The 13,424-nt window shown below is 45.7% G+C and overlaps 2 protein-coding genes across 9 annotated transcripts in view; one reads left to right on the top strand and one right to left on the bottom strand.

The window, feature by feature from the left end:
* CNNM2 (cyclin and CBS domain divalent metal cation transport mediator 2) overlaps positions 1–11,159 on the bottom strand; it is a 165,249-nt gene extending 154,090 nt beyond the window's left edge. For 2 of the 6 annotated variants that reach the window (XR_007728797.1, XM_050804117.1), the window contains exon 1: positions 9,304–11,159. Coding sequence is in view for 4 of the 6 variants with exons in the window: in XM_050804117.1 (XP_050660074.1) it covers positions 9,304–10,924 (1,621 nt within the window). In the remaining 2 variants the exon portion in view is untranslated. Of the gene's footprint in view, positions 1–1,163; positions 1,421–7,312 lie in introns of those variants that run through there. The other 4 variants (XM_050804116.1, XR_007728796.1, XM_050804113.1 and 1 more) reach the window with 4 other exon arrangements.
* The window catches only part of ARL3 (ADP ribosylation factor like GTPase 3), a 537,289-nt gene that overhangs the window by 270,519 nt on the left and 253,346 nt on the right, over positions 1–13,424 (top strand). The gene's annotated exons all lie outside the window — the stretch shown is intronic.

The raw sequence follows: 13,424 nt of genomic DNA, 5'->3' as shown, positions 1-13,424 counted from the left end.
CAAGATATTCTCCTGCCTTAGCCTCCTGAGTAGCTGGAATTATAGGCACCCGCCACCACGGCCAGCTAATTTTTTGTATTTTTAGTAGAGACGGGGTTTCATCATGTTGGCCAGGCTAGTGATCTGACCTCAGGTGGTCCACCCGCCTTGGCCTCCCAAAGTGCAGGGATTACAAGCATGAGCCACAACGCCTGGCCAATTTCTATTATTTTTAAGTTACCCAGCACAAACAGACTAAGGTAACAACCAAGAGCCTACAGAAAGAATTGTTACAATAAAAATGATGGTTAAGCACAAAGTGCCAGGTACTGTTAGAAACATTTACATATTTATTAGCACAATAAATCTTTTTTTTTTTTTTTTTTTTTGAGATGGAGTCTCACTGTGTCACCCGGGCTGGAGTGCAGTGCCCGGATCTCAGCTCACTGCAAGCTCCGCCTCCTGGGTTTATGCCATTCTCCTGCCTCAGCCTCCCGAGTAGCTGGGACTACAGGCGCCCGCCACCTCGCCCAGCTAGTTTTTTTTTTTTTTTTGTATTTTTAGTAGAGACGGGGTTTCACCGTGTTAGCCAGGATGGTCTCGATCTCCTGACCTCGTGATCCGCCCGTCTCGGCCTCCCAAAGTAGCACAATAATTCTTACTAAGTACCATATGAGTTAGAAAATATCCCCATTTTACTACGAAAAAAACTTAGGCTTAAAGAGAATAAGTTACTTGTCCAAAACAGATCCAGGAAGAGCCCATTGTTCTTAACCCCTGCATTAACAGATGCTGTCCTCCCCACAGCATGTGAATTCAAAAAGAAGCACTCCTACCTCAGAACGACAGCAAGGGAGGGTTAAATATGATGACATGAAGATCTCACCGTCATTATAGCAGTGTTTATGTTCAGTCATAGCACCAATGTAACACAGGGAGAGGGTTTGGCATCCCCATTATCCATCAACACCTAAGTTAGACTACAAACATCTAGTTCCTCCTTCCAAAGTCTGCCACTGCCCCCTCCTTTATTTTTTTGAGACAGAGTCTCACTCTGTCGTCCAGACTGGAGTGCAGTGATGCGATCTCAGCTCACTGCAACCTCCGCCACCCAAGTTCAAGTGATTCTCCTGCCTCAGTCTCCCAAGTAGCTGGGAATTCAAGCACCCACCACCACGCACAGCTAATTTTTCTGTATTTTTAGTAGAGACAGGGTTTCGCCATGGTGACCAGGCTGGTGTTGAACTCCTGACCTCAAGTGATTCGCCTGCCTGGGCCTCCCAAAGTGCCAGGATTACACGCATAAGCTACCACGCCCAGCCAACTGCCACCCCTTTTTAACCCTGGAGTTGCCAATGTCTGTGATGTTGAAAGAAATAATGCTTCTTATTGTCTCTTCTTTTCAGTGTTGGTATGATTTGGGGTTTCTTGTTTGTGAGTTCTGAGAAAAAAAAAAAGATGAAAAGACAATACTTTAAAAAACTGTATTCAATCCTAGTGATCCACTTCCATGTGTTTGAGTTTAATAGTACTCTGTATATGTCATGCAAATCTTAATGAATTGGAAGTTTACTATCAATAACATACAGATACATATATATATATATTTAGAGAAAAGGACTCATTTGAAAAATATATACCACTTTATAAGTAACTATGCATCTAATTACACTCCACAGGTTTGCTCTTAAAAGTTTATGTAAGGCTGGGTGTGGCGGCTCACACTTGTAAACATAAAATTTTATATTTAAAATAAAAGGAGGGGCCAGGCATGGTGTCTCACGCTTGTAATCCCAGCACTTCAGGAGGCCGAGGCAGGCAGATCACTTGAGTCCAGAAGTTCAAGATCAGCCTGGGCAACATGGCATGACCTTGTCTCTACTAAAAATACAAAGAAAATTAGCCAGGCGTGGCGGCAGGTGCCTGTAGTCCCAACTACTCGGGAGGCGGAGGCAGGAGAATGGCGTGAACCCAGGAGGTGGAGCTTGCAGTGAGCCGAGATCGTGCCACTGCACTCCAACCTGGGCAACAGTGTGAGACTCCATCTCAAAAAAAAAAAAAACAAAAACAAAAATTAGCTGGGTGTGGTGGCATGCGCCTGTGGTCCCAAGTACTCTAGAGGCTGAGATGGGAGGACCACTCGAACCTGGAAGGTCGAGGCTTCAGTGAGCTATGCCAGCACCACTGCATTCCAGCCTGGGTGACAGGGCAAGACCCTGTTTCGAAAATAAATAAATAAATAAAAGCAGGAAAACCCACAGAACAGTTCAGTCTGTTTTGTGGGTTTTCCTGGTTGATGATATTTTAAATTGTGATTAGATTTGTCCAATAATTAAAATTAACCAGCCCCTCACAATAGTTAAGAATGCTTCGGGAAAGACAGTGTGTAATCCCCATAAAAACCAAGAGAAAACGCAGACAAGGTCCTTTCCTGCTTCATCCAGCTCCTACTTAGTCAGAGCTGGTATTTAACTATGGTCTCTCCTCACCTAAATGTCTATGCTCAGACTTTGGTGATCCTAGAAATGCAGTAACTTCTATAAATCAGCATGGATTCTCTGTGAGAATTTCACTTATATTATTTGTGAAAACGGGAGGGGTGTGGCACAGAGGGTACACAGATGCACGAATAGGACATGGGCTTCAAATGCTTTGATGAACATTTCCATGGAAATTTTACAGATCTGTATGTACTGTGAACAGAAATGAAAAGTCAAGGAAGCTTCACCCCCACAGTCCTAACCAAATCCAATCATCATTACTCCCATAGAAGAAACAATCAATGAGAAAATAAATCATTAAGGGATATCTAAAATAAGTTAGATCAAATAAAATATCTTCTATTTAATTACCTGAGACTTCAAATAATCTAGATATCAACACTCATTTCCTAAAATACCCTGCTAGTCTAACCACAACAAAGTAAAAAACTTAAACTAAAAAAAATTAAATAAAAATGAACTCAAACACTTGGACTTACTTTCTATATAATAAAATGCTTGTCAAAAATTGCTTGAATCCAGGGTGTCTAAAATATTGACAGGAAAATCACAAGACAAATAAAAACCAATAGTAACACTGACTATTTGCTTTTTCAATGTTGCTGCTACCTTCATCTCTGAATAACTTGGGACCAGAAGACCAGCCTGCTGAAGCAGGAAGAACTCTAATCTAGAAGTCAGGGACAAGGGTTCTAGTTCAGTTAATGCTACTAGCTAGGTAGGTGGCCCTAAATAGGTCATTTACTTTGTTTTTTCTCTTTCCCAGGGTTTACCTTCCTTAATCAAGGGGCTAACTAACCAGTTTCTCCTAAACTCACCTAACCATAAGAAGTACACCAGGGAAACCGTAAATGACATGGATTTCAAAAGCCCTTTCCCAATTCAGGAGGTCTCTGGGTGAGGCCTAAGACCTTACTCTTATTAAGTGACCCAAGTAAATCTTTTTTTTTTTTTTTTTTTTTTTTGAGACAGAGTTTCGCTCTTGTTGCCCAGGCTGGAGTGCAATGGTGCGATCTCAGTTCACCACAGCCTCTGCCTCCCGGGTTCAAGCAATTCTCCTACCTCAGCCTCCCAAGTAGCTGGGATTATAAGCATGCGCCACCATGTCCGGTTAATGTTGTATTTTTAGTAGAGACAGGGTCTCTCCATGTTGGTCAAGCTGGTCTCAAACTCCCAACCTCAGGTGATCCACCTGCCTCGGCCTCCCAAAGTGCCCGGATTACAGGCGTGAGCTACCGCACCTGGCCCCAAGTAAATCTTATCATCAGGTAAGTCTGACAAACACTGGACTAGATAATCCTCAAGTTGCCTGCCTTCCAGCTCTGATTCTGTACTATCTGGCTATCTCATAATGATGTTCTAAAAACACACAAAATTACATTCATTTAATGTATGTTACTGCATAAAAATAAATGTACAAGATCATGAAAACAAATATATCCACTCCCTGTGACACCATTCATACCTTTAAACACTAATTAAAAACATCTTCTGGCCAGGCATGGTGGCATGCACCTGTAATCCCAGCACTCTGGGAGGCTGAGATGGGAGGATTTCTTGAGGCCAGGAGTTCAAGACCAGCCTGGGCAACATAGCAAGACCCTAACAAATACTTATAAAATAAATTTAAAAAAAAAAATCTTCCTAGATTCAAGGCAAATACAACACTTAATTTGGTAAGAAAAAAATGTATTTAATATTAAGCTCTCAGTATATTAATATGGAGAGACTTGCTGAGTTATAGAAAGAAATTACCTAATATCTTAGGTGAAAACTATACAGTGCATTCTTTCCTTGAAGAACATTATCTGGTGATCCCACCTGTTCCTAAGAAAAAGCTAGAAAAGAGGCTGGCTAAGTCCCTAGCAGCTGTAAATAGCATGCTCTGCAATACTGGAATGCAACTGTTATAAAGCTAAGAGAAAAATAAGGAAACAGTAACTGGTTACGAATTCTTCAAATGCACCTCAGCATAGACAACTGGGTGGCCCAATCTTTTGTGAGGACGGTTTTGTCAGGTGAACGGAGAGCCTCTAACATGCTTTCCACACACAAAGGTGGCAGCCTTTCATTTTGCTTTTCCTTCCCCTACACTACATTGCTGTAGTTTTTCTAAAATTCTCATAATCCTCTAGTGGTATTTACTGAATTTATTCTCTTATTTAGATTCGTAAGTAACTATAAAACTAACATACACAAAAAAAGAGAAAGGCTCCTTGCATGGAATACAGAGAGAGCAGTTATGTAATGGATGCTCATTAGCAACCAGTTATACAGATAGATTCAAAAATGTAAATAAAAACCAAGATTAAAACACAAAACTGAGTTTGACCAATTACTATGTGACCCTTGCAACAGAAACAGATAAGAAACCAACAGTGAAACATATTACATAATTTAGCCATGGGAAAAACAGCTGTAGAGCAGCCCATGGAAGAAGCACATTAGTATAGCACAATGTTAGTACAAAACATTTCCAAAATGAATTTTGATGCTTGATATGCAAATGCTGTGAACACAATTCTTTAGACTTAGGATCACACAGGCCAAAAAACTGATTTGTTTTAATGGCAAAAAAAGGGGACACCAGTTGTTATGCACAACACCACAGAAGCACTGGGTTTAAAGTCATATATATGTTTAAACACATTTTTTTTTTCTATTGCCCAACAGGCTCTGAGGCAGTGTTGAGACAAAAGACTAAACCTCACACTCAGTAAAACAGAAATGTCAAACCAGGATCAAGGAGAGCAGCATAAGAGAGAGGTTAAGAGAGCAGGTTCTGGTGTCACAAAGACCTAAATTAAAACCCCAAGGCACAAATTACTGTGCAACCTTGAACAAATCATTTCACCCGAGTCAATTTCCTCATTTGTAAAATGGAGATAATACTTCATTCAGCCATTGTGAGATTTAAACGTGATTCATACAAAGCCTTAGCCTCTATACCTGGCAAAGAATACACAGGTAAGTAGTAATCATCACCATCATCATGAGCAAACTGTAAAATTAGCACAATTACTATCTCAAATAAAACCAAGAGTTTCCTGGTAGCCAGAGAAAAAAAGACAATCACAGTCTGAATCCAGCCTGGGCAACATAGTGAGACCTTGTCTCTTGGGGGGAAAAAAAAAAGGAAGAAGAAAGAAGACATTCACATATACTAATATAAATGTGGCTTTTCTTCCCACATTACAGAACATTCTGTTTCCTCCTCCCTAATAAAGAATAACTCAGACTAATTCTGTACAACTATATACAGGAAAGTCTTCAATATAGAACTTCTTAATTAGGAAGGACAATTTTTTTTCTTTTTTTTTTTGAGACAGGGTCTTTGTCCCCAAGGCTGGAGTGCACCATCTCAGCTCATTGCAATCTCCGCCTCCCAGGCTCAAGGGATCCTCACAGGCTCAAGGAATCCTCCCACCTCAGGCCTCCCGAGGAGCTGGGACCACAGGTACACACCACCACGCCCTGCTAATTTTTGTATTTGTTGTAAGGACGGGGTTTCACCAGGTTGCCCAGGCTAGTCTCGAACTCTTGGGCTCAACTCATCTGCCCACCTTGGCCTCCTAAAGTGCTGGGATTACAGGCATGAGCCACCATGCCTGGTCAAAAGGATAATTTTCAATGAGATCTGGATTTATGATCTAACTGGTTTGGGGAGGTACAGTTGGTATTGTGGGGGGTGTTTTGTTTTTTTTGTTTGTTTGTAAATGAGGAATTTAGAAGAGAGGTAGAGGAAGAAAAAGTCTTCAAACCATTCAACACACCATTATTCAGTAGAGAAAAACAATAGAAGGTTGATTGTTAACATTATGTCATAATTGATTTAGAAAATGAACACACGAAAATCAGGTAAAATGTTTTAACTCAGACATAAAGGCCGGGCGCGGTGGCTCAAGCCTGTAATCCCAGCACTTTGGGAGGCTGAGACGGGCGGATCACGAGGTCAGGAGATGGAGACCATCTTGGCTAACACGGTGAAACCCCGTCTCTACTAAAAAATACAAAAAACTAGCCGGGCGAGGTGGCGGGCGCCTGTAGTCCCAGCTACTCGGGAGGCTGAGGCAGGAGAATGGCGTAAACCCAGGAGGCAGAGCTTGCAGTGAGCTGAGATCCGACCACTGCACTTCAGCCTGGGCGACAGAGCAAGACTCCATCTCAAAAAAAAAAAAAAAAAAAAAAAACTCAGACATAAAAAAAGAACCAATATAACTGACAGTAAGGTTAAAGTAACCAAACTAATTAAAAAAAAAAAAAATCCAAGAAAGGGAAGGTGAAAAAAATCAATTATTCCCATAGTTTAAGTAACAAATATCCATTCTGTCCTTTTAAGATCATGGCTTAAATTTCCCATTTGCAACCAACTATCTTTGCCTGCTCTTCCGAATGTGCCACTAGCTTGAATGTATGTCTTTAACTTGGACTATCTTCTTAACCAAATACATCATTCTGGTTAAAGACAAAAATAAAATCTTGTACCTTATTATTTTTCTAGAATTCATGGGGAAATATTAGTAATTCCATTATTTAAAGAATACATTTCAAAAAAATAGTGGTAATTCTGAAGGAAAAAGAGCTCCTCGTGAAAATAAATCCATCAAGAAAAATTGTTCAAGGTCAATCAAGCACAAATTTCAAAATAATACAAATTTTGAAATTTTGAGTAGGGGCAGGATTAAGGAGCTGTGAGGTGAAAAACGAAAATCTTAAGGTAAAAAGATACAGAAGTGAAGAAAAGACTTCAGCAAGAAGTACAAACTAGTGTCATCAATTCATGAGTAAATGTGCAAAATTCTAAGTAATAAAAAACTCAAGCAATCACTCACCTGTATCAATATTGGGGAATTTAGCAATAGAAAGACTTTTAGGGGCATTTCCAAACATTCCAACATATCTTTCTGTATTACAGATATTACTGCAAAATGAAAGAAGTTAGATGCTCTAATTAACAACTTAATGGTGAAAGAATGACACCCCCAAAAGAAGCTATGTCACCTAGAGATACTGGACATTTTCTTTTTACTATTTAAGAAACCAGAAGAACCTCCTGCTTTTAAATGCAAATTTACCAATCTTCAAAACACATTCTGCTCTTTTCCTTTGTATAAAAATTACTGCAATGTGGCCAGGCGCGGTGGCTCACGCCTGTAATCCCAACACTTTGGGAGACCGAGGCAGGCGGATCATGAGGTCAGGAGATCGAGACCATCCTGGCTAACATGGTGAAACCCTGTCTCTACTAAAAATACAAAAAATTAGCCGGGCATGGTGGCAGGCGCCTGTAGTCTCAGCTACTTGGGAGGCTGAGGCAGGAGAATGGTGTGAATCTGGGAGGCGGAGCTTGCAGTGAGTGGAGATTGTGCCACGGCATTCCAGCCTGGGCAACGGAGCGAGACTCCGTCTCAAAAAAAAAAAAAAATTACTACAATGAGATCCTGTTCTAAAGAGGGCATCATTCAACCAGAAAAACGGAATTAGGACAACCATATGCTCTTTGAGTATGTTCAGATCATCATATCCAGTGCGCTGTCACTAGGTACATATCACCTTCTTCAGAGGAGAGACTACTACCAGTGATCAAAATTCTATTTGAAGAAGGAAAACTTGGTTTTGAGGACTATTAGGTCACGAAAGTTTACATACACATTTCAGTACCCGCACATGCACTAGCATCATAATAATTCAAAAACTCAGCATCCCTTGGTTTTCAAATAACACTATTTGAAATAGTGGAAACATTTTACTGGAAACATTCAGAACTTCAATAATAATAGTACAAGTTGCTATTTACCTGTTCATTATATGGTCAAGCGAACAAATACCACAATGCAAGAAATGATGTGTTGTATAATTTCTCACCTTGGAACAGTGAGAGTTGACGGAGACATACTTCAGTTTAATGTATCGGATGACCAAGGTGGAAAAAAAGAACACTTAGACTGAAAGAGTCAAGAAATAAATAAGCCCCAATAGAGGGATTCATCCCACTGTTAAAGGTGCAAGCTTTCTGCCAAAATCACACTTGGTTTGGGCAACTGTAACTGTTGTCAGATAAACGTAAACAAATAGTGAAGAAGGCTACGGGACATACAGCCTCTTCACAAAAGGCTGGCTAACCGCTAGTCTTTCCAAGTTACATATTAGTAATTTTAATTTAAAACAACAACAACAACAACAACACTTTTCTAGCTAAGAGAAGTCACATCGAAAATGGGTGATTTTTTTGGCGATACTTAGTTTACCCCGCCCCTTACCCTCAAAGGCAGACCTCAATCTTCCCCGTAAGTTGCCAGGCAAGCAGGAACAGAAGCTATAGAAAATGTACTTCGATCTTTGAAAGGCCAGTGTGGATGTTTAAGGAGAAGGAAAACGACTGCACTGAGTTTACAAAAGCTATTTACATGTTTTCCAAATGCCTGTGATTAAAGTCAACCAAATGGCATGGCATCAGCCAGCCCCTACCTTCACCTACCCACTGAGAACCCAGACAATGAAGGCGGCAGACCCCTCAAGCACAGAGGCCCCACACACGGAACCAAAAAAAAAAAAGTGTCATGCACAGAAATTACACAGCCTGCTTTCTGATAATGGTAAAAAGTAAGTGATGGCAGTCTTGTGCTTTAAAATAACCTAGTAGCACTTACTAGTTCAATCCATCCCCAAATCCACGCCACCCTTTCAACTTTGCAATTAAGAGAGAGAAGGAGAAATCCCGGTCAACTCGCCTTGGGGGGTTGGTCTGAGGGTAGAGGGCTCAAGTAGGGAAGAGGATGGAGAGAGAAAGAGCAAGCCAATGAAAGAGACCAAAATTTCCCACCTTTCTTAAATTCTTCCAGCATAGCGTCCAACTTGGTGTCATTGAAAACAAAGTGCAAGGGGTGGTTATAAAATTTGGTGATGGTTTTCAGGGGAGTACAATCATCTGGATCCACGAAGGCCAAGTCTTTGACGAACAGCAGGTCCACGATATTGGAGCGCTCCCCTTCAAACACTGGAATGCGGGTGTAGCCGCTCTCCATGATCTCAGACATGGTGTTGAAGTCCAGGATGGCTTCGCCAGTGATCATGAAGCAGTCCCGGAGTGGGGTCATCACGTCCTCCACCGTCTTGGTGCGGAGCTCCAGCGCCCCTTGGATGATGTTCAGTTCCTCCTTAACGAGGTCGTTGTAGGGGTCGGTGACCCGGAGCATCTCCAGCAGTTTTTCCCGGTTATAGACGGTGCCTATCTCCTGGCCTAGGACGCAGTCCAGCAGCTTGCTGACCGGGTAGGAAGCGGGGAAGGTCATCATCATGAAAAACTTGGTGAGGAAGATGGTGTTGGCCCCCACAGCCAGGCCGTGGCGGGAGCAGATGGCCTGGGGCACTATCTCCCCGAAGATGACGATGCCGATGGTGGAGACCACCACGGCCACGAGGCCCGAGCCGGCGATGTCGTCGAGCAGGATGGTGAGCGTGGTGTTGACCAGCACGTTGCCCAGCAGCAGTGAGCACAGCAGGTAGTTGCCCTGCCTGCGCACCGGCTCGATGCGCTTGGCGTAATTCTTCTCCTTCTCCGTGCCGCAGTTCTGCACGATGCGCAGCTCCATCGGGTCCAGGGCCATGAGCCCCAGGTTGAGGCCACTGAACATGCCCGACAGGCACAGCAGCAGCGAAATGAAGATCACCTGCAGCCAGAAGGGCAGCAGGAATTTCTTCTCTTCGCCTACGATCATCTTGGTGTCCTCGCCGTCGTGGTAAATCCAGGTGGTCTCGGCCCACGGGGGTGGCGGGAGCCCGGCCACCCCCGAGCCGCCCTTGCCCCCGACGGCGCCACCCGCGGATCCCGAGCCGCCGGCACCCAGGGCGGGCGTGGAGAGCGACGTGCACAGGTAATAGGACTTGCTCTTCTCCATCTTGCGTAGCGGTTTGATCTCGATCTCGATGATGCCCGAGGTGCGGCGGTTGAGAATGATGTGGGGCAAGATGATGATGTCTGAGGTGCGGATGCCGCAGCGCTGGGGGCCGCTGTCCGGCTCCGGCGGCGCGGGGCCCCCCAGCCCGCGCTCCCCCGGGCTGTGGCGCCGCCGCTCGTGTTCGGTGAAGGCGATGCGGGACCACGTCTCGTTGTTGATGTTCTGCCCGTACACCCGCAGCTTGACCCGGGTCCGTTCGCTCACCCGCAGCGCCCCCCCTTCCATGAACGACACGTCGTTCGTGTCCTCCAGCCGCAACCCGATGATCACCGTCTCCTCGTTCTCGCCCACCGCTGCGCAGCCGCCCGCGCCGCAGCAGCAGCTCAGCAGGAGCAGCGGCAGCAGCCGCCCCGCAGCCGCCTGCAGGACCCCCCGGCCGCGGGCGCTGAGGCTGCGGCGCGCCGCCATCTTCCAAGTGGGCAGTGCGGCGGCTGCCTGCCCGCCCGCCATCTTTACTTTGGGTTCACAAGCGCCACAGCCAATCATAGGGTGGCTGCTCCAGCTGCGGCTTCATCCTTTCCACCCGGCGGCGCGAGCGCAGGTACCTGCCCCTGGGCGAGACTGCAACTGAGCGTCCGCGGCCAGTGCTCAGCAGTTCGCCTCCCTGACTGACACTGACTCGACCTCGGCCAGCTGAGGAACCCCGAGGCTCGCGGGAGGGGACAGAGGGAGGGAGAGGAGCGCCGGCTGCTCCCGCGAGAGGCAGGCCCACTGGCCAATCACAAGCGGGCGCCCGCCCTCCCAGCCAGGGGGCTGGAATGGGGGCGTGACCGTGTGCCGTTCCGCGAACCAATGGCAAGGTAAATGGGTGGGGCGATGAGAGCCACCGTCCCCCTCTGCACGCCAAGTTTCCAACTGAAAGGCGCGTGACTCTTGTGTATGTGCGAGGGGAGGGGGCGTGGCCAGCTGGGACTCGAGAGCCAGTCAAAGATGAGAGTTGTAGGAAAGGGGCGTGGCCTCCGTCCTGCTGCCAATGGGAAGGAGCCGTCCCCGGGGCCCGCGCTCCCCGGGGGACCCTGTAGTAGATCCGGGAGCCTGGACCGGCCGGGCTTGGACTAAAGCCCTGCGGCGCAAGGCGGCAGGTTCCCGATGCACTGGCTTGTTGGCTCTGCAGTTGTCAGTTCGTGGGCAGAAAGCCGCAGTGCCCTCCTGCCCCGGGGGCTCGAGAAGCCAACTAGAGGCGGCTTGGGATGCACACAGCCTAATAAGCCGGGGCACCGGCCGCTGCCCCCAACTCTACGTGCGCGGCGCTCCGCTGGGGTAAGCGGCGTCGGTGGCCCCGGCACAGCTGCCGACCAGCAGTCCTCGCGCCTCAAGACTCCTAGGGTACGCGCTTTCTGCGGCTCGCGATCACATGGCGCCACCTGCGGGCCGCAGGAGCGCCCTGCAACGCTTTCCAGGTCCGCGGCATACCCCGAAAGGTGTACAGAAAGTTACGGATGGCGCGGTCAGAGGGACAGTTCCCCAAATTTGCTAGTCATAGAACCCCTACATATTATTACTAAAAGTATATACTTCCTAGACCCTTTCCCATATTTACAGAGTGGGAAGGGCCCCGAATCTGTATTCCCAACAGGAACCCAGGCAAGTTAAGGAAATGGGAGGGCGGCAAGCATCCTATCCTAAGCAGACCCACAGAGGCTCATTCTTAATCACACTGGCCAAACTCTGCTAGGGTCATAGGTCACTCAAGAGCAAAAAGTTCTGGAAACCTAGCTCCCCAGTACTCCCAGCGTCACCTGGAGGTGACGAGGTAGCAAAGTAGCTGTCAAATTGATCTTTTCCTTGAAACTTAAAACATTAAAAATGTTTAATGTTTCTCTACCTCTTTTGTATTCTACAAGCACATTCCGCCCTCCCCCCCCACCGCCGCTTTTATAAATGCGTCAAACGTCTCTGATTAATTTCTGGTATGAGTAATTTCTGGAATGATTGCAGTGGCCTCCTAACTGATCTTCCCTCTTCGACACCTGCTCCTTTCCCTTCTTAACCCAGCAGCAAGTGATCTTGTCCATGAGATTCTGTATCTCTCTTGACTGAAACGCCTCCACTGGCTTCCCATCTCATCCTAGTAGGCTCAAAGGTCTGCTACCTCTCGTTACTTCTCGGACCTCATCACCTGCTGTTCTCCTAGTGGAAGGAGACAGATAATAAGCCAAATTAATTTCTCTCCAAGCTGTTTCTCCATCACTCCAGGGATTTTCCCCTGCGAGACTTTGCACTTGCTGTTTGTTTCCTGGGCTTAAGATGTCAGCATAGCCTTTTTCACCTCCTTTAGTGCTTTGCTCAAAAGCCATCTGATTTTAAACTTGTGGAAAACACTCCCTCTATGCCGCATCTACTTTATTTTTCTTCAAAGCAAAGATCGCTTTCTAATACACTATGTAAATTATTGATTTGGTTTGTTATCTGTCTCCTTCCACTAGAACTTAAGCTCCCTGAGGGCAGAAAGTGTGTCTGTTTGTTCACTGCTGTATCACAAGGGCCTAGAATAGTAGATATATAGATATAGATATGTCATATACGTATGTATTATATTTATATATATATATATATATATTTTTTTTTTTTTTTTTTTTGAGAGACAGTCTCACTCTGTCACCCAGGCTGGAGTGCAGTGGCACGATCTCAGTTAACTGCAACCTCCGCCTCCTAGGTTCAAGGGATTCTCTCCTGCCTCAGCTTCCCTAGTAGCTAGGACTACAGGCATGCACCACTATGCCCAGCTAATTTTTGTATTTTCAGTAGAGATGGGGTTTCACTCTATATTGGCTAGGCTGGTCTCAAACTCCTGGCCTCAGGTGATCCACCCACTTGGGCCTCCCAAAGTGCTGGGATTACAGGCGTGAGCCACCATGCCTAGCCCTAGATATTCTTTATTCTTTTCAAAAAAACAAAAAACAAGGTCTCACTCTGTCATCCAGGCTGGAGTACAGTGGCACAGTCATGGCTCACTGCAGTCTCCACTTCCTGGGCTCAGCCTCCC

The sequence above is a fragment of the Macaca thibetana genome, chromosome 9 (assembly GCF_024542745.1).
Source record: "Macaca thibetana thibetana isolate TM-01 chromosome 9, ASM2454274v1, whole genome shotgun sequence".
In the NCBI taxonomy this organism is placed as follows: Eukaryota; Metazoa; Chordata; class Mammalia; order Primates; family Cercopithecidae; genus Macaca; species Macaca thibetana.
This window is presented reverse-complemented; position numbering and strand designations above follow the sequence as displayed.